The sequence below is a fragment of the Dermacentor andersoni genome, chromosome 8, assembly GCF_023375885.2.
Source record: "Dermacentor andersoni chromosome 8, qqDerAnde1_hic_scaffold, whole genome shotgun sequence".
NCBI lineage: Eukaryota > Metazoa > Arthropoda > Arachnida > Ixodida > Ixodidae > Dermacentor > Dermacentor andersoni.
Window position 1 is genome coordinate 124400767 of NC_092821.1, and position 24406 is coordinate 124425172.

General features: G+C 42.1%; 2 protein-coding genes across 10 annotated transcripts in view; one reads left to right on the forward strand and one right to left on the reverse strand.

The window, feature by feature from the left end:
• Pms2 (mismatch repair endonuclease PMS2) overlaps window positions 1-17188 on the forward strand; it is a 66028-nt gene extending 48840 nt beyond the window's left edge. For 3 of the 4 annotated variants that reach the window (XM_055067733.2, XM_072289899.1, XM_055067734.2), the window contains 10 exons: window positions 9-96; window positions 2341-3129; window positions 3921-4017; window positions 4657-4693; window positions 6408-6538; window positions 7872-8041; window positions 8993-9030; window positions 10550-10654; window positions 12129-12164; window positions 14059-14737. In XM_055067733.2, the coding sequence (XP_054923708.1) occupies window positions 9-96; window positions 2341-3129; window positions 3921-4017; window positions 4657-4693; window positions 6408-6538; window positions 7872-8041; window positions 8993-9030; window positions 10550-10654; window positions 12129-12164; window positions 14059-14121 (1554 nt within the window). In that variant the 3' untranslated portion in view covers window positions 14122-14737. Of the gene's footprint in view, window positions 1-8; window positions 97-2340; window positions 3130-3920; window positions 4018-4656; window positions 4694-6407; window positions 6539-7871; window positions 8042-8992; window positions 9031-10549; window positions 10655-12128; window positions 12165-14058; window positions 14738-17080 lie in introns of those variants that run through there. The other variant, XM_050173440.3, reaches the window with a different exon arrangement.
• iPLA2-VIA (calcium-independent phospholipase A2 VIA) overlaps window positions 14170-24406 on the reverse strand; it is a 39325-nt gene continuing 29088 nt past the window's right edge. For all 6 annotated transcript variants that reach the window (XM_055067738.1, XM_055067739.2, XM_055067735.2 and 3 more), the window contains 2 exons: window positions 22022-22192; window positions 14170-20267 (listed from right to left, as the gene is read on the reverse strand). In XM_055067738.1, coding sequence (XP_054923713.1) covers window positions 20052-20267; window positions 22022-22192 — 387 coding nt within the window. In that variant the 3' untranslated portion in view covers window positions 14170-20051. The remainder of the gene's footprint in view (window positions 20268-22021; window positions 22193-24406) is intronic.

Consider the following 24406-nt stretch of genomic DNA (forward strand, 5'->3'; position numbering starts at 1 on the left):
CTTTCTAGGGTGCTTTTATCACTCCTGTGAAACGAACATTGTCTGCACTGGGCACTTCAACTGTCAAGTCATCTGCTGCTCTGCAGAGCTTCAAATGTAAGCCAAACAAAAAAGCTCGGTTTCTGCATTTGAATGAGCCATTTAAGCATGGAATATCTTATTCATTGGTCTTAGTACTTGCTTACGTTCATCATCATCATCAGCCTGGTTACGCCCACTGCAGGGCAAAGGCCTCTCCCATACTTCTCCAACTACCCCGGTCATGTACTAATTATGGCCATGTTGTCCCTGCAAACTTCTTAATCTCATCCGCCCACCTAACTTTCTGCCGCCCTCTGCTACGCTTCCCTTCCCTTGGAATCCATTCCGTAACTCTTAATGACCATCGGTTATCTTCCCTCCTCATTACGTGTCCTGCCCATGCCCATTTCTTTTTCTTGATTTCAACTAAGATATCATTAACTCGTGTTTGTTCCCTCACCCAATCAGCTCTTTTCTCATCCCTTAACGTTACACCTATCACTCTTCTTTCCATAGCTCGTTGCGTTGTCCTCAATTTATTTAATCAGTAAGCAAATTAGTGGGCCGGATTTGGAAGTTCTTAATTTGTCATTAAAAATATTTTGTCGAGCTTTTGTGCACATTTCTGCAATCCGTGCTAATATATTGGAATGCTCTGAACTTTCACCAAATTCGAAATTACGTTGGATTCTTGGAAAATTCAGCATACCAAAATGTTGCGCTGTTAGTTGGAGAAATTGAAGTGGCATTTGTTGGCTGTAAATGCCTCGTTTGGTGAGGGTTATTGCATGTGTGTTGATTGTGAAAATTTGCCATTGTTTGTAGTGGAGGCTTACCAGGCGGGAGTACTTGTTAAAGCTCAGTCAGAGCTACGAGCCTGGCCTGAGGCATTCTTTATGGAATGTGCTCAGCCCAACTCAACACCACAATCCTACAAGCCAAGCCCGGCTCCATCCGGACTCTACGAAATGTTGTATTGGATGCTGGATGTAAAATGAGTAGTCAACTAAGAAGCAATTATATTGCCTTGAGAATGATTTCTGTAAAATATATTGACAAGTTCTTGCCCCAAAACAGCAAGTTAAACATGATACCAGACTTGAGGAATACTGTAGACTCTCTGGCATTTCTGCTCAGTACCACAAAATAATGCTAAGGAGTAGGGTATATGTACTAGTTGGTACAGGCTTATGTTAAAAATTCAGCTTGGCGAACAGATGAAAACAAAGTGAGATGTGCTATCGTGTCCCTTTCTTCACCTTACTTTCTTGTGCTGAATTTTCAATGTAAGCAATAACAACACAGTGCCAGTTTTGGCACATTTTGCTTCTGGCAAGCACTGTTGAGAATTCCATTATCACCTATTCCCAGCTGTCGCTCTGCCCTTGAAGGGATGATATGCAGACCTGTGCCTCAACAAGGTTGCACAAGCTAACTCTTGTCCATGGCAGACATTCGAGATCCCGTCTGTATGAGAAAATCACCCTAAACAACCACACACTCTCCCTCAAAGTAGATTTGGGTTCCAAAGTGACTGCCATTTTGAATCATCTTCTTATGTTATTGCCGACTGAACAAGGTATCAAGCATGGCACCTATAGTCAGCCACTAACAGTCTTGGGCTCTTTTGCTGACAGTGCAGTGGAATGAAAAGCCATTTCAGCAACACGTGTGTGTCATAAAGTCACTGAAGTATCCATTTGGAGGTTTTACAACCTTGCAAGTTTTTTAAATTCTGCAATGCAGTCGGCAAGCCAGAGTACATTGGTCAGGGTTCACTGGTTAAGGGACCTGCCAGGAGAGTCCTGGCACCATGCCTGCACCAGGAGTCATTCTGTTCCTGTTGACTGTGTCTCATCCCATCCCCATTGTGCAGTATTTATGCAGCCTAGCATTGGCCTATGCAGGAAAAAAAGTGCAAAGTATGACTGGAGAAATTTTACTTTCGAGACATTGCACATATGCTTGGACGTCATTGTGACAACATCAATGAGGTGGTCCTGCCTATTTCTTTTTTTGCCTGGACAGTATGAAATATAGGTGCTACTTGTTGTGTATCTGAATTGCACCAGGCATGTCAGAACTACTGCTTTTAATTATTATTATTATTGTTTTTTTTAACTTTTGTTTGTGATTGGTGTCAAATGTCCTATGCAAATTCCATCTGCAGTTAGCCATTGCTGCAATTATTCTCTCCTTAAACCACAGATAAATATCATGACTAGCCAACACCCAGATGCCAGCCAGTGATGAAATGCTCCCTTGTAGGAGAGGTTGCATGAACATGTGTGACATCAGTGGTCACCAATCTCTTTTCAGTTCGTCGGCTTGAAAGCAAGAGCTGTTTGCCATTCACACCTCCAGCTACCGACTCTTCACCAAGCTGTTCCCAATCCACAGTTTCTGCAAATAGTCAAGGTTCAAGTACATCCGAATCTCTCGAACCTCTGTGCTCTGATGAGGAAGTGCTGCTTGAAGACCCTGCTGGTTTTTGGAGCTCACCTGAGAGCATTGGAGGTCACCGTAGGAGAGCTAAATTGTCATCTAACATCGGCAGCCTCACACCATCTGGCGACACTGAATGCAGAGGTGGCTCACCACCTCTAGAATTGCATGATTCAACAACACAAGGCGCGCGGTGCAGTGAAGGAGGCAGCCAGAGCCAGCCACAAGATCTGGCTTCAGGTAGTGCGGGACAAATTGCAGTGCGTGTTCCACATACCCTGTGTAGGAGGAGCCTGTCTTTGCATACTGTCAAGCTCAATGGCAAGGAAACGGGGGCTCGTGGAATTCGTTCCCTGGATAGGTTTCGGTTTGGTTCTTGCACAAAATCTATAGAAGAGGCTGTAGCGCAGAGGACTGCCTGTGAACGTGTTGATAAACTTGGTGGAACCATGGAACTAGCATCTGAACGAACTGCTGAAGATGAAAGTGGCGACAACTTAGATGAAAACAACAGCTTGTGCAGTGTGGAAAACAACGAGAAACTCCAGGATGAGGTGGTTGAAGTCGATCGTCAGGTTGGTGGCCACAGACAGACAAAACCTCTAAACGTCAGTTGTAAGAGCCTAGCTGAACGTATCCACAGTGTGAATTGGGATTCATCTGGTGAGTATTTGACTTATTTCTCACATGATATTATTTGTTATGTCTACTTTTATTAATATAGACTGTAGTTCCATGGTTAATTGTTTTAGTTTTTGCTGTCTTAGTTTTTGCTGTTACTGAATCATCACTTTCGTGCATGGCACACATTCTGTATCCAAAGCTTGGTGAGAAAATTTACGAATTTGAGGTGAGAAGGCGTGTTTAATCAGATTTCACATGTGCCATGAATTTTGTTGCACATTTTTTAATCTATGTGAGCACCTATGATTACACGGGTAAAATATGGTGACGCGTGTATAAATACTGGATCGACTTAAGCCACAAGATTGGATTTAACAACCAATGACTGAGCTCGCTACTGTCCTGATTCGAGTGTTGCTCATCTTTCTGGGGACAAGTTTTCTAAATGAAGAGATGTATTCTAAGGTTGCACTACTGGCAGCGCTTGGTTTTCCACCATCGCTACAATGTGATGGTGTAACCACTCCCCTCTGAATGGAAAGGACAAAGTTAAAGTTAATGACTGAAATGTCTAATTCTAGGGGCTGGGGGCACTTCATTATTTATTGTTTTAGGATACTAACGATATAGGGAAGTTGTGTTTGGCAATATAAGACATGTCGCATAAGCACATCAGTATCACAGTGCTCATCACGATACTGTTCTAAACAATGCAAATGAGTTTCATGTTTACTAATGGTGTTTTAACCTTTCCTATTTGTTGTGATGTCAGTATTATGCAGATAGTTCAGAGGGAGAGCAAAAGAATGCTGTCAATTGTTTTTCTTCAGATAAACCTGCAGTGGAAAAGTTATCTCGTGGCTTCCGGGCAGCCATCACACCTTCTGATAATGCAGCAGCTGAGAATGAGCTGAGCAGGCAGATTAGGTTGGTTTGACCTTATCATTGTTCTGCTGTGCATTCTGTGCTGCTGTAAGGCTGGCATCTAGTAGTTACTAAGTTGAGTAATACATTGCCTTTACATTTTAAATGCATCTTTCTTTGGCGAATCTGCAGTTTGGTGCATGGCTGCCAATGGCTATGGTACTGTGATTCGTGCATAGTTTATGCCACAAGTGGTGAACTGCTTCCTTTAATTTAGAGGGCCACAAATGAAAATGGAAGCAATCGGAGAGAGTGCTATTTTGCCAGAGGCTTGCACTGTGTCATGCCATCATGCCTTAAACATAAACCATAGCTCGTCTAGTACATTCACACACTTTATGCATGACACATGCAAAAGGTACTGATGACTGCCACCTTATGACGCCATGCATGGCTTATGACACTCGTAAAGATGAAACGAGTCATTTTCTGCCTTTGCTCTGCGTAAAAAACAAAAAAAAAAAAAACATGGTGAGTTAAGTAACGGTCTGCAGTTTGCCATAATCCTCTTATGGATTATGGCATACTTGGTGTGAAACAAGGCTGCATGTCATGTGCTTGCATATTTCCTTTGGTGGTGCTTAGAACAGCATGTGATTTGAATTGTAAAATTATGTGGTATGCTATTTGGTTTTCTTTCAGCAAGGACATGTTTGAGGAAATGAAGATAATTGGTCAGGTATGTTTTTGTTTTTCTAGTTGAAAAATTTTCGCTTTGTATGCACTCGCATATTTTTACACTAGGAAATCATGTGTGGACGGTGTGGTGTAGCAAAAGGACATAAGATTTTTAATCTCTGTTTCTCTTTTTTTTACTGATTGGCCCATTTTGTTTTAGATGGAGAAGTGTACATGCAATTACCTGTTTGCTGTTGTCTGTACTGAACGAAAAGGTTGTCAGGGTGTTTATTCTGTCAGGGAAGACCTGGAAAATCTTTGTCAGTGAAATTGTCAGTTCTGGAAAGTTCAAGGGAAGAAAATGAGAATTTTTACCACGGTCACCTTGAATAAGGGAAATAGATACTTGCAGTGGTCATGGCTAAGCTGGTGGCACGCCAGAAGGAAGTGAAATTTTCATCTGAACCTATACAGTTTGAAAATACTAATGTTATCTATTGCTGTGTTTTTTAGTGTGAGCTTGGCTGGGTAGTTGGAATATCATGAAACACTTGAGTCAGTCAAATTTGATAGTGTCTTGCATCTATTTTGCAGCTTACTTACTAGTACTAGTTGTTGAAAATCGGGTTTGGAGTAGTAACTTGGAAAACTTTAAACCAACATTTTTGAAATTTCTTTCCTGTGCCTAACAACCAGTGTCATAAACTGCCATAAAAATTTTAATAAGAACAGCCAGAAAAAGCCTGGAACTATCCGAGGAATTTGAAAGTGGCAACATAGTAAATATCCTTGTCGTTTTACATTTTCATTGTTGTTGCTTGTAAGTAAAGCTACCCTTAGTCTGCCATAACTTGTGAGGCCTTCTATCGTCACAGAAAAGTTTATTTCCATGCTAGTCACTTTATCATTTGCCATTGCCATTTTACCTTACTGAAAGTCATATTTAAAACTGTTTCAACAGCAGTTCAGTGTGGGTGAGGTAGGCAGCTACTAAAGACTCAAAGGAGTGTTAAAAAGCCTTGTTGAACTGAGACCCATGAGTAAGAGGGACAGGAACACCAACTTTGTTCACCCGGAAGGGGCAAGCCATGAAATGTGAAGTGCTAGTTAATTTACCAAAGTAAGCTGTTAAAGGAGTTGGTACATGTCAATAAAGGTAAAACAAGAAAAACATGAAGTGGAGACAAATATAAGAAAGATGACAGGACAAGTGCTCATATACAACTAGTTCTTTATTGTGGAAGGCACATCAGTATACACAGCACGCAGATGCGCTATTTGGCAGTACACCTGGATTCAAAAGAGTCTGCTAATCAAATCAATTTAACTTTTTTTTAGGTTAATGGGCATATAATTTATACACAGACGCTTCATCGAATGTGAAATACTTCAAACAATTCACGTATCATTATGTACCTACTTTTTCTAATTATGTTAATCATGCAAAACTGCTAAGTGCCAGAGGTAAATAAGCAGACATCTTACTTTTGAAATGATCTGAAAGGGTTTGAGAAATCATGAGCCAGGGAGAGATTTAGCAGAGAATGAGAGCAAAGCAATAAGCTGAATGCACAGGATCAACACTGCACAATGTGTTTGTTGTTATTATTTGTTTGTAGGATGCCAGAGTTGATGCCTCTCTCTACCTTACTCTGTGACTAAGACTGATCTACTCGAAGTGTAGCTCTCTCATGTTAGATATCAAGCAAGTTAACCCCTTCACTAATGCTGATTGTGATGCAGGTGGCCTAACTGTATCCCTGCTTCTTGTGTAGTTTAACCTCGGTTTCATCATCACACAACTTGGTGAAGACCTCTTTATCGTCGACCAGCATGCTGCTGATGAAAAGTACAACTTTGAAATGCTCCAGCGTGACGTTGTCATGGAAACACAACGCCTACTCATGTAAGTTGTTGTGAGACTTGCTCGTTTGTTCAGGAATTTTTCTCGACATAGGTTGAATGAAAGTAGCAGTCATTGCGACTACTCTTTAGGTAGTTGCTCTGCAGGGAAGACAATGAATGCTCGCTACTCCAGTGGAATGTAGGCGTACTTCTTCATTTCAGTTAACAGAATAGCTGCATTCCTCTGGCTACTATATGTGTGCCTGCACTCCGTGCGATGTTCAAACACCCTGCAGCGTGATTCTTCTCTTCTCTTTTGTTAGCTTTTTGACAGCTTGCCAAAGTTAGGCATTGAAAATGTGAACACACAAGGAATGAAGAAAACAACACAAACGCTAGCCATAAATTGGAAGGTCATAATTTGGTGGAAAAGATTAAAGACAAAAAAAAAATATCTGTGCATGCTTTCAGGAAGACATTCCCACCTTGTAAATCATGGCTGCATGTGTGCACTCTCCACAGGTGTTAGTTCAGGTGTGACAGTTCTTCACGAAGGATAATTGAAGGCTGGCTTACATGCATGTTGTCCTTTGTCTTTCCTCATGCGTCTGTGTTTTCTGAGCCTAACTTTTCAACTGAATCCTTGCTGGCTCGTTCAGCTTTTTGTTGTCTATAATTGCCAGAGATTACACATTGGTTGACAGTTGTCCTTGAACAAACAACCAACTGTTGCATGGAAAGGTTACTTGTTTTCCTTTATAAAAATAGTGCCTGACTCTTAAACCATGATTTTCAAAAAGTGTAAGCTAGGCAAACGGTAGCGCCTGCCTGTGTGTGGGCACAATCAGCCTCGGCATACTTAACCTATCATTTCATTGGATAATTGTGTATTTAACTATATTTCATAAGTTATTTCACTATTCAGTGCTATACAATTATCTCATTCCTCTGCTGCACTATATTTCACTATGTGTTGATCATGTTCATGAGGTAGGCATAAATGCACTCATTTCAAAGTCATCTTTTCAGTCATTCCTTCCCTGCATGTCGCAAGAATTGAATCACTTTACTGCCAATATTGTTATGGTCAGCAAAAATGAACATTTTCGTGATGCAGTAGTTAACCTTGTATTTGCAGGAACATTGTAACTAGTGCCATTGCAACTATGGTACTACATATATATATATATATATATATATATATATATATATATATATATATATATATATATATTGCAGTTATAAGTTCTGTATTTTGTTTTCTACTTACACGAACTGTACCCACTCTCTTCAGGTCTCTGGGCCCTAAGGGCATGAATTGATGTTATTTTGCCTACCTATGATTGGCCGTGGAGTGTGACTCATGTGTTCATCCATATTGCTTTCAATTCCAGGCCTCAGGTGCTTGAGCTCACGGCTGTTAATGAAATGGTCCTCACTGAAAACCTTGAGATATTTGAGAAGAATGGCTTTGGATTTGAGGTGGACGAGTCTCTGCCTCTGGGCAAGCGTGTCCGGTTAGTCAGTGTGCCTGTCAGTGGCAGCTGGCAATTCGGCAAGGAAGGCAAGCACCTGTCTCTCTAAACAAGCTATGCTTGCTTTTATGCATTGAGATATCAAGCAGCAACCTAACAAACTTATTGCTATAGTGAATGCCTTAGGGAGCTAGATTATGCTAATTAAGAAGGAAATAACAGGAACAAGCTGACAAAATACCAGCACCAAGCCCTGAAAACAACAGCAATTAGCACTGGGTACAATCGATAATACTCAGTGTTGCATAAACAAAAGCAGAAGGTGCACATGGTGGATGTGCACAGAAGGTGCTTCCTGCTTGTCTATCTTCATTAAAAATCTCACACAGACGTAACATTTTACAGGAAACATTAGTTTAATAACCTGTTTGTGGGTATTAGTTACTAGCCACAATAAGAAGTGGGGGCTGTATGCGGTGATGCCACTCAAAACATGTCATTTCCATTACAATGAAACAGTGGTGCTATCTGTCATTACTATGGTTACTACCATGCTTTCTCTATAGCCATGACAGATGGCACCACCATTCCACTGTGACAAAATTTAAAAATGTCTTTAGTGGCATCGGCTCAGATGACAGCCACATTGGATTTATTTTGGACAAAACTGGTAAGCAATGCCCAGAAACATAGTATTAAACTAAACTTGAGCAGAGATAAGGCAGCAGCTTAGCAGGAAGAGCCATGTACACCTGGCACTTTTATTTACGGAACACTGACTATGTGGAAGCATTTCTTGTTTCTCTACACAGCATTCACAATTGCCTTCTCTTTATTGCAGTGCATTTTTATATTGCATTTCTACTTGTGCAACACAGCATGAAAGGATACTTGCTGCCTTCTTTCTGTTGTTTACTTGTGCCCTTGTGAGGCACTTCAGCTGTTTATGAACTTACAACTCTCCAGTCACACTTGCACACCTTGGTGGGCGTGTTCTTCATATGACACTGCTGTTTTGATTTTTCATTTTCTATTTGCAGATGTGGATGAGCTCATCTTCATGCTGAGTGACAATCCTGTGAGTGCTAGGTGGCTTTCTGCAATTACCATATGCACAAGTGCTATTGAGGCAGTATAATGCATAGAGTTCATGCAATGGGCATGGACTGGGCGATGATGAAATGAGCGATTCTCTTTCAAGAAATGTGAGGACATTGTCTGAAAGGACAAGAATGAAAGGATGTGAACTAATGTTGCAAATTCTGTTTATTAATTCTGCACATCTTTTTAACAAAAGCCCCAGTTTAGCATGGAAGCTGTGTTTACATAACATCTTCTAGTAGAACAGAGGCATTAGCAAATTTCATTGCTCCAGCGCAGCTGTTTAGCCATCTGTCACTGGGACCAAAATGCTAGTATGATGCTGCCTCCAATCTGACCAATGCTTGCAGTGTACCAGCGTTTCTCAAAAAGTTCAATGTGACACGTTTACTTCCTGAAGTAACTGAGATCTGCCTGCATTTTGAGGGACATTGCTACTCTCCTGAGGCCACGTCATGCAAAGAATATAAGCTTCGTGTGGCACTGGCTTACGATTTATGGTTGACACCACCATGTTTAGAAGCCATGCTTGGCAAGAAATTTAGGTTTTGTGCAGTTTTCACCACTGCTTCCTGCTTTTAATGGAGGTCCTGGTGCTAGGTAGGCGTATTTGATAGCTGGTGCTGAACACACATTGATCTTTGTCTACCCAATGTTTCTATGCACTCTCATGAAGTGACACTCTTTTCTGCAGTTCTTTTCTAAGCCTTTGGCATGAATGGAAGAGTTGGATTGCAGTTCTGATACTTCTAAATGGCAACTGAAGTTCCACTCACAGCCATGAGGAAGTTTCCAGACTTGCTGTGTGTACGAACTTGCCGTGCTGGGTGTGTGGGCACACAGTCCTTCGCACTTTCAGCTTAGAGCAATCCTGGATGGACAGTGGATTTTTTTGCCTTTCTTGTTGATTTGTGTGGTTTGAGTGCTGCAGAACAGTCTGAAAGTTGATTTACTTGTGCTGTGAGAAAAAGGTGAAGGTGGGGGGGGCATATTGTTGCAACTGAGTGGTCTCCAAAGTCAAATCTCGATATAACCAACATGAATATAAATTAATTATCGGATAACATCAGCAAGTAACAAATATATGCTTAGAATGAGCATAGGATATAGTGAAGGTATTTTCGTGCCAGATGCAATTTTGTTATAACAAAGTTCAACTGTATGTTTATCAGTTTATTGAGCAATGGATGTGATGGTGTCTCTGTAACTGGACCGAAGGCTCTGTCTTGTTGAATACTTCTTGTGCCTGTCACATGGCATGGGGATATCAGGATTTTATAAGGTAATAGAATGCCAAAAAGTAAATGCAGCACCACATGTGTCCAACCAGAGCTATCATTAATTTCGCTAAGGACCACCACGAGGTTGGTCTACTGGTTGGAGGGCAAATGCGCCAAATAGCAGCTCTTTTGTGCATTTGGTCATTGGTCGTAAATGAGAATGCTCATTCATGTGCTCTAGCACAATTGTCATTTTGCACTCCATTCTTTGCGTAGCATACTGTGTGCAGGCCATCCAAGCTGCGTCAAATGTTTGCCTCACGTGCTTGTCGAAAGTCAGTCATGGTTGGAACAGCCTTGACTATGCTTGCCATGAAAAAGGTGCGTGGTTTCCTTGGTTGTTGGCACTCGGCCATTTTAAGTCAGCAAGTGTTGCAGCTATACTATTTAGCATAGTGATCCTATAAAACCTGTCTACCCAAGCCTGTTCAACCTGCCATAATTATGGCTTGTGGCAAATTGGTTAACGCAGTGTTGCCATTTTAGTGTATTTCAGCCATGTTTAGCAGCAAAAGTATGGATATAGTGGATTGTGCAATTTTAAATGAATTTTGAGTGTAGCATAGTGGGCTATTCCATTCGACCATGTTACTCCTGTCCGTGCTTGGATGAGAGCACAAGGGATCCTGTTTTGAGCAATGTTGGTAATACCAAGCCGGCGGCAAACTCTAGTGCTCAGAATGTGTAAATTCAGGATAAATTTCTATTTGTAGTTGTTAGAAGAACAAAAGGGAGAGGAAAATTCTGCTGTCTACACCATAACGGCCTAGACGACACCTGAACATTGGCCACCACTGCAGGGTGGGCTAAAATGTGGACAGAATGGGAGAAATTAGAGAAGGAACAGCTAGGAGAAGAGAAGTGAAGAGAGTCCAACTGCTGAGGCCAGGGATTGTTGGGAGTAAGGTGCATTGACATTACAAATGCTGCCACACCGTTGTAGTTAAATTTTTAACATTGTAGCAGATAGAGAATACTACCAATAAGCTACACTCTCTGACACATGGAAGTTTGGACACTAGCTGTTTTATCTATTGTCCGTTATTTTACAAATTTTTTGCCATAGCTGTAAGCTGAATGCATTGTGTTGCTGCATATATATGTGAGAAAGACTCCTGTAGCAGTGCCTCCATTGTTTTCAAAATTCCTCTTTATGAACGCTAGTGAGTCTTCAAAATTTCACTGAAATCTGCAAGAAAAATACTACTGCGCTGGTGAGTGACTATTGTACAAGAAAAACAGACTTCAGGGAAAGTTAGAGAATCAAGCATTCCTATGAACTTGAAGGAAGCAGTGAAATCACGCACATTTCAGTCCAGCATAGCTTTTGTAGGACTGGCAACTGCTTACCTCTCTGCCTGACCTGCATTATCGGTGACATCATTTGTGGGATCACTACATATACAAAATTTTTCAATGTGAATGGCCCGCTCTTTCCTCAAGGCCCACCAACAGAAATTAATTCTTCAGAGTACTGACCTCATGAAACCTTGATGGGTAGCTCCCAACCTCTCCAGCTAGCACACCACACAGTTTGAGTTCTAGCACTGATCTCATGAATTGGCAAATGATATCAAATCTCTCTATATTAGCAAATTAGCAAATCGGACAAAAAAATTACCACTAAGAAAGCAGCTAGTTAAGAACATTAACCTGTCAAGCCAATAATGCAGCATTCTTGCCATTCATGTTTCAGCTTGCACTACTAATACTGTACCAAGCTAAAACTTTTTTTTTTGTATTGTGCTGCAATAAATTTAAGTGAAGCAAGTGTTTCTATTGACATATTTTTCAGGTTGTCAGTCACCTTGGCGAACTGCATCACCCTTGGGTGAGTACAACTGCAAGTACGACCAAATTGGTTGCTTGGTGTTTGCTTGGTGTTTGCTTGGTGTTTGCTTGGTGTTTGCTTGGTGTTTGCTTGCTATTTGTTTGTACAGAGACTAGCACAATATAGCCAATGCTTCACAGTTGGCTCACTTGATGGCGTGTTGCTGATTTTACATGCCATTGTCTCCCAAACTATGCATTGGATTCAGCATGGGTTGTAATGTGACTTGTGAAGTCAGAAAGAGGGCAGCAAATGATGTCCTTAAACTATTATTTTCCTGCTGTTCTGCATCTTGAAAGTGCTCATGGCAGCAAAACGCAAGGTCTTTCACCGTGCTTAGCAGATACAGTGGTGTGTGACGTTCCAGAATGACATAAGTGTTATCGCTTGTTTTATGTTGAGCGCATATGAGCGAGTGAAGCATTTCACTGCGTTCGAGCTTTGCTCTGAAAATTTGCTAGATGAGAGATCTGTCTAGCGTGATGTTACCTGGCCACATCTATGCAGCAGGTTCAAGTACAGGGCTTTTACTGAAGCTGCTTTGTGAATAAGGTCAGCCAGGAAGGTACTTAATCTTGGCACTGTTGCCATCAGATCCCGGAAGTAGGCAAGTTAGTTGCTATTTGGGGAATGCAAATTAGACACATGAAACAGAAAACAGGACAGTTTTCCCAACTTTGTATCTTTTCTACTTGCATTGCGATGACTTCCTCAAGCCAGGAGATCATTGCTTCCTTTATGTGTGGCCATTGCCATGCTGAGGAACTAGTTCGTTTGTATCTATTGAGAACTGCGCGATGTTGGGAAAAAGCAAGACTACCAAGTTGTTTATTGGAGCTGATGGAACCACAAAATATAGCTGCAAGTCAGCTTTAACTGTGCATGCATGGATGTATAAACCAAGGGGTATGTTCACAGAATTTGATTATCGAAGTGGCAACTTGTCCCATCTAACAAAAATACTTTGGTGCAAAACAGTGATGCGGTAGCATCACTAACGCATGCATTCCTTCTTTTCATAATGCACTCGTAGGCTTTCAACGCAGCTTGAGCACTTGTGTTTTTGCCCTGTTTTGCCCTGTCCTAAAATTTTGGTATACTCCCAAGCCGTGGCTCACTCTTGCAGGCAGAAGAGTGAACAGGTAAACTAGCCACTTCATTATCTTTGTCAGCTCATGCTTCCATGCGTGGTCATTCATGTGATGTCCTGTCTGGCCTATGTATAGACCTTGCCACGTGGGATCTCATATAGCACACCCATGGCACAACGCATGTACAGCCTTCTTGCAACTTGTTCATCATTGCATATGTGGAGGCATTGAAACAAAGTACACGTTTTAGCTCACCATCAAGCAGCAGCGAAGGTTGTGGTGCCCTCCTCTAGAGCACCTGTGTTCAAACTTCAGCCGACTTTCACCAACAAAAAGTTGTACCTGTTGAAATAGGGCTAAAATTAATTATGGGGTTTAACATCCCAAGGCGACTTAATGGCTATGAGAAAGGCTGTAGTGGGGGGGCTGTGGTTTTTATTTTGGCCACCTGGGGTGCTTTTAACATGCACCCAAAACTCTGCACGCTATCATTGCAGCATCGTGCCCCCCATTGTAATGTGGGCCCCAAGGCCACAGCACTGCATGCTCAGCAAAAGAATGCTGTAGCCCCCATGTCTGGTTGGCTCATGTTTTTGCATTAGCACAGCAAATTCTCAGACTAGCATACTGTAGCGACAATAAACGAAAGTGCTATAGTTTAGTGCTCGCCGCTGTGCACCAGTGGTCGTTTTATTAATAGGCACCCAGATTTGTGTTTTCAAGCGACCACTTTTGCTGAAGTTGCATGCATTGTAAAATGTCTCATCGTATATGTGGTCTTTGGTTTCTGTTCCTGTCAACAGAATTGCCCACATGGGAGGCCAACGATGCGTCATCTGATAAACATCTCAATCCTGCCAGACTGAGAGGTGTGTAAATGTGATTAAAAGAGGAGATTAACGAAGACGTCACTCTTATACGTGAAAGCACTTAGTTTTTATTGGCTAGAATTCTGTGGCTGTAAGGTACACAATACAACTAAAATAAAAACAAAAACAACATAAAAGCCATAACAATGGTTGCACACACAACCTACATATAACATTTTGTAAACGAAACAGGAATTGAACACAACACCGAAAGCAACTGAAATCATGCTTTCTGCGTGTAGAAAGCACTGTTTATAACAAAATATGATCTTATAATCACACGTGGTTGTTTATATAAATGCAGAGAATGTTCACAACACACGCCACCCTGGCCATTTCTGAAGTATTCATTACAAATTGCATTAATGTGTAAACTACATTTTTTCTAAACGAGCATATCATGGAGCCAACAAATCTGCTCTCTCTGTATATCTTGTAAGCAAAACCTTTATTTTGCTGTGCAGTGTCTTTTGCAACATTATGCACTTTGCAAACATGCCTAGCAACTCTTGTTGCATTTGCAGACACTCATTGTTGCACGACTGCTTTGTGTGTGTTATAGGTTTTATGTACGTGCCTGATATGAATAAAACTATGCATGAATCCAGAAAAATGGTCAAAGTGTGGACGTGCATACAATGGAATAACAGACAGGCTTGTGTGAAACTTGAAATTAACAAAGTAACATGCAGCTCAAGCTAGGCCACAAATATTTTGCAGCTGTAAAACATCTGTAGTTAAGCACCAGCAGATGAAAAGCCACTGCAGCACATATCACAGTACAGTTGTATTCACAGCTGAAAATTTCAACCAAGATTTCCATGTGTTAGCAGCACACGGACGTTTACATGTTCCCATGAAAGCCTTGCTAACTAGTATGTTCTGAATTGCCAACATTACATACGCAAGATTTCAGCACACTAATTGCATGATCAAAATGTTCACTCAATCTGCATAGCAATGTGAGGTAAAGAGGCACAATCTAAACAGCGCTGCCACAGCGCTGTTTATGCAAGAGGCCATTGCTTTAGATGAAGTGAGCCATGGTAACACTAGAACATGTAAAGTCTTTCTTACCGTATGAAAATGCCTTGCATGCACTATTATACATGCATGATGACCCTGCGTCTGTCAATCACACCAGCCAAAGCAGAAGTAATGCAAAGCTTGAGGACAGGCTAGCTAGAAGTCCATTGTGCTGAAGTTACAGAAGCTTTATATGGCGCATAAGAGGTCCCTTACATTTCAAGGTAGGTAAATTTTTTCGATGGATATGTAGGTCATTCCATGCATCGCAAGTGCAAGCAGTCCAGCACACCTGCAAGTACATAGGGTGCTTAAGACACCCCCCCTCAGCTTGGCAAATGTAATAGCCACACATGCTTAGAGCTTGCAGAAGCTCCCTGCTTGCCACCCTCTTAATGGCAAAAATGCTCCGCTTGCAAGGTAATGGCACTTCCTATCAAAGAGTGATCTCTCAACACAGTTCATTAAATTGTGAAGACAAGCTGCCCGCTAGATAACCTGTGCGAATGCAGTCCTACACGCAGATGCAGCACGATGTGCTTGATAAATATGTAAGAAGAGGCATCAAAATTAAGGTAAAACTGTACAAGTGTTCTTCATTGTAGCATGCTGAACAGCACCTTTAAATGTGGACAGCTTTCAAAGGACTACTGACACTGAATCTATCTCTCGCCCTTTTACGAGTAACAGTGGACAGAATAATCACAGGTTCCTGCTTGCTCCAAAGCTATGATTATCATTGTGACCGACCCGGCTTTGATTCAAAATAAGTTCCACATTCACCAGGATGTAGCTAGCCTAAACCTATGTTGATGCAAACACAACTGGTGGTCGTGTTTAGCTGTAAATCGGCGATATGCACTAATGGTGTGCAAGATGCAGAATTCGTCTGCTGGTCACACATGCTGTGCCGTGTCATTGCAGTGTCATCGCCGTCATCATGCAAGTTAATTTTTTTTTCTTTCTGTTCTCAACAGTCTGAAATGTAACAATTCTGGGTGTAGTCAACCACATTCAATGTACTGGATTAATAATTTATAAAAGTGCCTCAAACAATGACGCAACAATTCACAAACTGATCATACCCTGAATGGCAAAATATCCCATATACTATATGCGAAAAACACTTAGCATAGCATAGGTGTGTACTGAAGTACAAAAAGGTGTAGACTTCCACATAAGCATTACTATCACTTGAAGCTGTGTTCAACCAAAGTGTTTTCTCAACTTTTGTGCACATTGTGGTTTTTACGCGAAAGAAATGAAGTGTGGTCTGGAAATACGGGCTTTTTGTTGCCCAGGAGATGGTTTATGCATGTTCGTGAAAAGTGACCACGTAATTAACGACAAGAATGACAACAGAAACTTGAAATAAAATACTGCTTAGTTAATACAAGTTGTACATCAGTACGATAGTGCAAAAAATATATAGAAAGAGCCCTTGTCGCATGCTTTGGTTTCTCTCGCGCTGTTTTATTAAGCTTGTGATGCTTTTATTAAGCTTTTATTGATCTTGTTAAAATGACCGTCATTTTGCTCGTCTGATCGTGTAAACATGCTGGCAGTGTTATAACTGTCTCAAGGGTAGCCTTTTTTTTTTTATTCAGAGTCCGGTCAGTAATGTGTCCAATGTGTTAAAATTGATCACACTGTCACAAGATGTCACTACCTACACTACTGTTTGTGGTTTGTGTGTCTAGGCCCATCCTTCAACCTTGCCAAAATCATGCATCTCCTTTGTAGCCTCATGCTCTCCACTGATACTGGTGGCGCACATGGTGCAGTAAATCGAAGGGAGCACCACATGGAAAGTGAAAGGGCAGAATGACAGGCACGCATACATCTCAATCAGTGATGATGGCAATCCCTGCTAACATCGTGGGCTTCGACTGAACCACAGAATAAGTTCAATACGATGTCAATGTTGCAGGGTGCCTGAAGTTTGACATGAGCTTCTTGCTGTCACGGACTCTGGCAGATGGGAGACAGATAAGGACAGTCATATGTAAGAACATGCATTTATATTTCAACAACTGTTCTTGCCATATCTGCTGGAATCCGTGGTAGCCACACAGCCTTTCGAAACTATGTATGTTTTGAGCAGCGTTAGCCATTACTGTTTTGTTGGAGATAACCAACCATGTTACAGAGGAACCACACTGCATAAGGATTTCATGTTTGTGTCAATACTCCCACAAGTTGGTTGCGCATGTTGCAGTTCCGCTAAACCTGAGCACACATGCTGCCATCTCTCACAGTGCTTCCAAGACACTGCCAGGTAAAAATAAAAGTCCTAGCAGGCCTGGCAGCCAGACACTGCTCACATAAGAAAAACTGCAAATTTGAGAGTCAGCAGACGGAGCTATCCAAGAAAAACACACCTCGCTAGTGTCCGTGAGGTATGAATACCAAACAAGCTAAGTGAAGATGGACCTAGCAGCATATATGTAATCGGCATACACAAGTGGCAGCATGTACAAGGACCATTTGTCGAAAGTTGTTATACAGTAGTAACTAAGGCAGAATTTTTCACAATTTTAGAAAGAGGTGTCGTAACGGTGTGCAGTTTGTGCTTAGGCAACTAACAATGCGTGCCCTGTAGTCACATGGGTGCGCTCTGAATGGCAAGAATAGCAGCACAGTAAAAAAAAATTTGCTTACATCTACGTAGCAGCACTGGTGGGGCACACTATACTGACCACGCTGTTAAAATGCATAAAATACTGAAAGGCAGTTTTGTACAGCACTTGTTTTCTTTCTAATTTGTTTACTTACTTACAACGTGAACGAATCAGGGAGGACAAAGAGTCATGAGTCAGCATCGTGAGTCGGCGCTCATGTTACGCCTTTCTTCTTTGTCCTTGTTGGTTCGTCGGCGCTGTAAGCGAAGATGCAGTTGTACCAACTCGCCAGCTAGCTACCTTACTTCTTTCTAGCAGCCATCACAATGTCGCGGAAACTTGGTATGCAAGATCTTAAGCAATGGCCAAAGTTCACTCACTAGATGCGAACTGCTTGTTCCTTGTTCCTGCATTGCAGAAAATGAATGAGCACTCCGAGTTGTTTACTGTCACTAACTTCTTGTGCCAATCTGACGCCTTGCACTCTAGTTGAAGTGCTTGCATCTGGTCATGATAATATCCGAAGTGAAACAAGGCAGTGAGCCATGTCTGATCTGTGGTGTACTCGGCGTGAGGCGCAAGTCACCATATTTCGTGATTCTGGAACAAATGTGTTGCAATGTGATGCAAGTCATTCTCACTCCACATGTATAACAACTAGTCAAAGCTCAGAAAGCTCCCATGGCTGATTGCATCTCAGGCGCAGTGTCCACTGGGTGTGTTCAAGTAAGGACAGTTGGAGGGGGTTCCGGTTATTTTTTTATTTCAACAAAATTTTTATGTGACATAGAAAATCCCTCCACAAATCGGAACCACATTTTTTAAGTTTGTGCCTTTGTTTCAGCACAAGAAAGATCTTAGCTGAGATAAGGTGGGAAATGTGGCTTATGTAGTTGCACAATGTTCTAACTTTTAAAAAATTCTATGCTTTCACAATTTGTAAGCCTACTTTACGCAACTTTATGAAAATAAGACACGCTCAGCTGTCTGCACAAGCCCGCCAGACAAACAAGAATGGCAAGCTTTCCACCTTGTCTCAGTTAAAGACTTTTCATGCTGAAACAAAGGCATGCGTTGAAAAACATAAGCTCGGTTCTAATGTGTGTGGAGGGACTTTGCTATATCATAAAAAGTTTCTTGAAATAAAAAAAAAGTCTGAATCCTCCTCCAACTGTGTTCATCTGAACACTCACGCCATCACATCCAACCTTATCATTACAGCAGCTTGCAGGAGTTGTCAAACCTCATGGCATGGCAACTACTTAGCTTGAAACACACCCACAGTAGCAACAGAAGCTCAATGCTGGTTCTGTACTGCTAGATAGAATGCAAATCACATAAGGCAGTCATATAGCAATCTAGAACATTAGCTCGTCACAGCTTGAGAGTATTGAGTGCGCTAAAGTAGATTGAATCTGTGCTTTTTTTTCATTCAACACTGACAGCAAATTGTTGCAGACAGCACATGCTTTGCACAGCAAATCCTTTGCCCAGCAATATTTGCAGATGTGCACTTTTTATGCAAATCGGATTTTTGGCCGGAGTTAGCCATGAGGTACAAAGAAGAAGACAATGCAATAAGCAACTTCACAGCAGGCTTACTGCATCAAACCTGGTTTTATTTTTGTAAATAAATAATGCAAAGAATCTGTTTAGTCTACTGAGGCACATTAAAAGATGCTAGTCCCAAGAACCTTCAACTGTACTGAACAGTGATAGCAAATTCAAGCTACATGTCAACTCATATGCAAAATTCACTAGCACATAGAGGGTGCGCAAGCTTTAAATGCGCAAGTTTTAAAAAATTGTATGGGGTACATAAATTACGAAAATCTGAGAGCATTCTGTAAACAAGCACTCGGACATGGAATTCTGTAGAATTTTACATGTGGCCATCAAGGACACTTGAGAGCAAACATAAATACAGGCAAGGCCTTTCAGTATACATAGAACTGAGTGGTTGATTTAGAAAAAAAAAATATTGTTTCTGACTACGTGCCTATTACACCACGGGAAAATAAATGAAGAATTTGTTAATCCTTCTATATAATTATATAACAAACAATAAATCGACATAATTTGAAACAACAGCCCAAGTGGCACCCAGCCTTAGCTGACTGCTTAGCAGCCACATATCGGTGATGCTCAGGATGGAAAGGCCAGAAGCATCACACTACCCCTTCTGATCTGCACAAGCCGTGTCAGGTGGCTGGCCTAGGGCCAGAGGTGGTGGCATCATGTGATGGAACAGGATTTTGAGCATCCATTGCCCCAAGTCGCTCAGGGCCGAAGAAGCTCAGCGAGTTCATCGAGTTCGGCGCGACGAGCTCGCATGTAGACTAGAGTCTCCCAGAGCACCCGAACAAGCAGTTTGTTGTCGGTCTCATTGAGGCACACATCCGCGGATATGGGGGCGTTGAGGCGGAAGTAGGGCACGTTGATTGTGTGGCACCAGGCCTGTGCCCGGTCAACGAGCCGGCCATTGGCTTGTGTGGCCTGCGTGCGTAGATCGGCACAATAAGTGAATGCTCACTCACCAATATTTCCAATACTCACTTACATTCATACTTACCAGCACCCACATATGCTCATACTCATCAGCGCTTACGTTCATACTCACGTACACAAGAACAGAGAATTGGACAAGTTGGATTACATTCATCATGATGCAGTGCAAAGAACAAACACGGACAAAAAGAATCGGTGTACCCAAGAGATAGATAGTTGAAGTATATCCCTCATTTATTCTCAAGGAAGACTGTGCCTACCTCAACCACGTGTGACCACGTGTGACCACATGTATTTGGTGTATGGGTATCTCTGTAATAAGTTTTGTTTGCTTTTCGTCCATATTTGTTCGGCGCTTGTATTTCCTCTTCTTGTACATGTCCATTATTTGTGCAGCTACACGATGCGCAAGAATTAGCCTGTTCTTGGCTGTGCCAAGCTCTGAGGAATGTCACAGCCCTGCCCACCTTAGTTTCGAAAGGATTACAAACCGCTTTTATAACCAAGCTGCAAAACACATCAGCCTCCACAAAGCCTAGCATATGAAAGCTCATGGCATACCTACCAACTCTCGAATCTACAGAATTTATAAACTAGGGCCCATTTTACAATTTAAATTTTACATCAAATTTCTTAAAATATAAATTCTGCTTGTGAAAATGTTTCACTATTTATTCTCACAACCTTTTGTTGGAAGCCTTCTTATGGTGGAAGGACACAAGAGGGGTATACTTGCTTTGAGCAAGTTTATGCAGACAAGTTGCGGAAGCAGAGAAAAACAAGTTGCTGAGAAAGTCACTCTAATCAAAAAGCACTGCACTGCTTTTCAGTACTTGCTGTGCCAAATTTGTTGCTGTTTGTATGCTGCACCTAAAGTTAAATCCTCATTAATAAAGTCTTTATGTACCCCTGGCAAAAGCACCTGCGTAGTGCAAGCTTTGAAAAAGTGCGTGCTATTTTCTTCCTACCCCCTCAGTGTCGTGTCCATGCGATTTTACGAATTTTGAAGTTCACACATTGTCAAGTATGCCATAATGAGAGCAGGCTAGATCAACGCATAGGACAGCAGAGGAGCATGCAAATAAGGAAATTCAAAATGTCAGATTGGGGCGGACTATAAAGGGAGATCTCGGCAACCTGCAGTGTACAGATGACATTGCACTGTACAATGTATTCAAAGTGCTCATTGTGTGTCTTAAGGTATTCATGCACTTTCTCGCAGACCAAGGAAGGTGGCACCTAAGTACAGTAGCTAGCTGGGCGAGTCGGTACATCTGCAATATTACTTACAGCACGCACTTCAAACATGGACAAAGAAGAGAGACGATACATGAGTGCTGACTCACGACTAAATGTTTATTGCTTTTGAACAGTCATATAAATAGAAAAAATCGCACATGCGCACACCCACACACCATACATTCCCTCAACCAAAAGCGAAACAAGACAGAAGAGTGGTAAAACAAGATAATAGGATATTTTTAACGGTTAGATACTTCTAAAAAACATTTTTCCTTGTTATGTAGTGCAAATGCATCGTCTCTCTTCTTTGTCCGTGTTTGAAGTGTGCACTGTAAGTAACAAGCCACCTAAGTAGCTTCTTTGGAAAGGACTGAGCTTGACTAAATTGGTCTACTGGTGCAGAAGAAAATTGGGAGAAAGTGAGGTGGTTCAATGGTTGCTAACCATAACAGGCTGTCCAAAACATCTACCTCACGAGAACAAAGCTATACGCCTGTCACCTGGTCGATGATGAGCTGTCCGAGTGCCTTAGCTCCGAAGGCCATCTTGGCAGCACCCAGGATGCCTGTGCCCATGTGGAGCATGTCAATGACCGTCACTGGCACCACAGGTACTTTGCCAGTGCCCAGCGACACGATGACACCCAAGGGTCGCACCTTGTTCGCCTGGCCCTGGTTGGGTTGGCAAACGGAAAAACTTTAGAAAGAAATATGACTATGGCTCTCAAACATTCAGTACTCAGCATATTCAGTGTAATGCTCGTCTATAGCAGAGTACATACATTACACTTTCTCTAGGACAAATATGTTGGGACAGAAGCTGACTGGAATTAAATAAAAGTCCACAAGCTTGTCAAAGATTATGTCCGCACAGAGTAGGTCATCAAGGGTCATGTGTGTGGCAGCTGCTTCAAGTGCCCACTGTTGACCAAACCTGACCACACGCCCTACTGTGGCAATTTGTGAAGCATTGTTATCTGCAGCCAAGGGAAACGAGTAAGCTTGCAGAGCACCTTTCTGCATGATAACTTAATCAAAGGTGCTTTGTTTCACTTGGTAAGGTCTTAATGATGCCATGTATATAGACTTGACAGGAAACTGAGACAACAATCAGGCTTTTTGATGTTGGTATGTAACAGTTCATTTGACACACGCCACAAGATATTTGAGGTGCTTAAGGCCAACCAAGCAGTTGCTCTTAAATAGGCCTGTTAAGTAGCACAGTAGTGCGAGATATGAAAACTGTTTTGTTGCTCTCATCTGATGTTAAAGGGGCCCTGAACCACCCCTTTTGGTGTGGTGAAAAGATACATTCTGTGGATAGCATACGCTGCTATGAGTATCTCAGCCAAATTTGCGCTCCTGCATGGTGCGTGGGGCTCACAAGCAGATCACAGTCCCCTTTTCCTCAAACATTGTTTTCAACAGAGCCCTTCTCCTCACCCCTTCAGGGGCTGCCGGTGGCTGCCCCCTGGCGTCAGCGGGCAGATTCTCATAGAGCGCTGCCATTGTGATTCGCTGATGATATTGCCTTGCTTAGTAACTCAGGGGACCAATTGCAATGCATGCTCACTGACCTGGAGAGGCAAAGCAGAAGAGTGGGTATAAAAATTAATCTGCAGAAAACTAAAGTAATGTTTAACAGTCTCGGAAGAGAACAGCAATTTACAATAGGTAGCGAGGCACTGGAAGTAGTAAGGGAATACATCTACTTAGGGCAGGTAGTGACGGCGGATCCGGATCATGAGACGGAAATAATCAGAAGAATAAGAATGGGCTGGGGTGCATTTGGCAGGCATTCTCAGATCATGAACAGCAGGTTGCCATTATCCCTCAAGAGAAAAGTGTATAATAGCTGTGTCTTACCAGTACTCACCTACGGGGCAGAAACCTGGAGGCTTACGAAAAGGGTTCTACTTAAATTGAGGACGACGCAACGAGCTACGGAAAGAAGAATGATGGGTGTAACTTTAAGAGATAAGAAAAGAGTAGATTGGGTGAGGGAACAAACGCGAGTTAACGACATCTTAGTTGAAATCAAGAAAAAGAAATGGGCATGGGCAGGACATGTAATGAGGAGGGAAGATAACCGATGGTCATTAAGGGTTATGGACTGGATTCCAAGGGAAGGGAAGCGTAGCAGGGGGCAGCAGAAAGTTAGGTGGGCGGATGAGATTAAGAAGTTTGCAGGGACGACATGGCCACAATTAGTACATGACCGGGGTTGTTGGAGAAGTATGGGAGAGGCCTTTGCCCAGCAGTGGGCGTAACCAGGCTGATGATGATGATTGGCCGATAGCTGACATAAATCAAAATGGCGTTTGGATTAGTGAACTTCTTCTTGCTGTTGCTGTGTATATTTATTGATGCAGTTTACAAAAGAGGCTGAAGTAAACGAGAATCAGTGTTTCAAACTTCGATAAATATGACATACTTCTGGAAGAAGCTGACTATCATGTGCTCATGCTCGGCCACAGCCGCCTACGTAGGAACTGTGGTCACTGCATATTGGCGACATACATAGCTTCATATTGTTATGCGACCAAAGGATTAAGAACTGGAGACTACTATTTACAAAGGATAACTGCAGCGCTGGCCAGTTCAGCCGACAGCTCGAGAGCCAGCGAGCGTTCGTCATCTTCGTTGGGGCGCCCGCGGGCATTGTCCACAAGAAACACGCAATATGCATGTATCAATATTGAGCTAATGACAGTGCTTCTAAATGCGCAATTTGGATGTGGCTACTATCTATCGGTCAAGCAGATGCAGGACAAAGCAGGTCTGCAGCATGGCCAGACTGGAGCACATGAGTGCGAGCGCTCTCTCCAGTCCTGTCGTGCATATAGGAAACACACTAGCTGTGTCTACTATGTAACATAGATACTG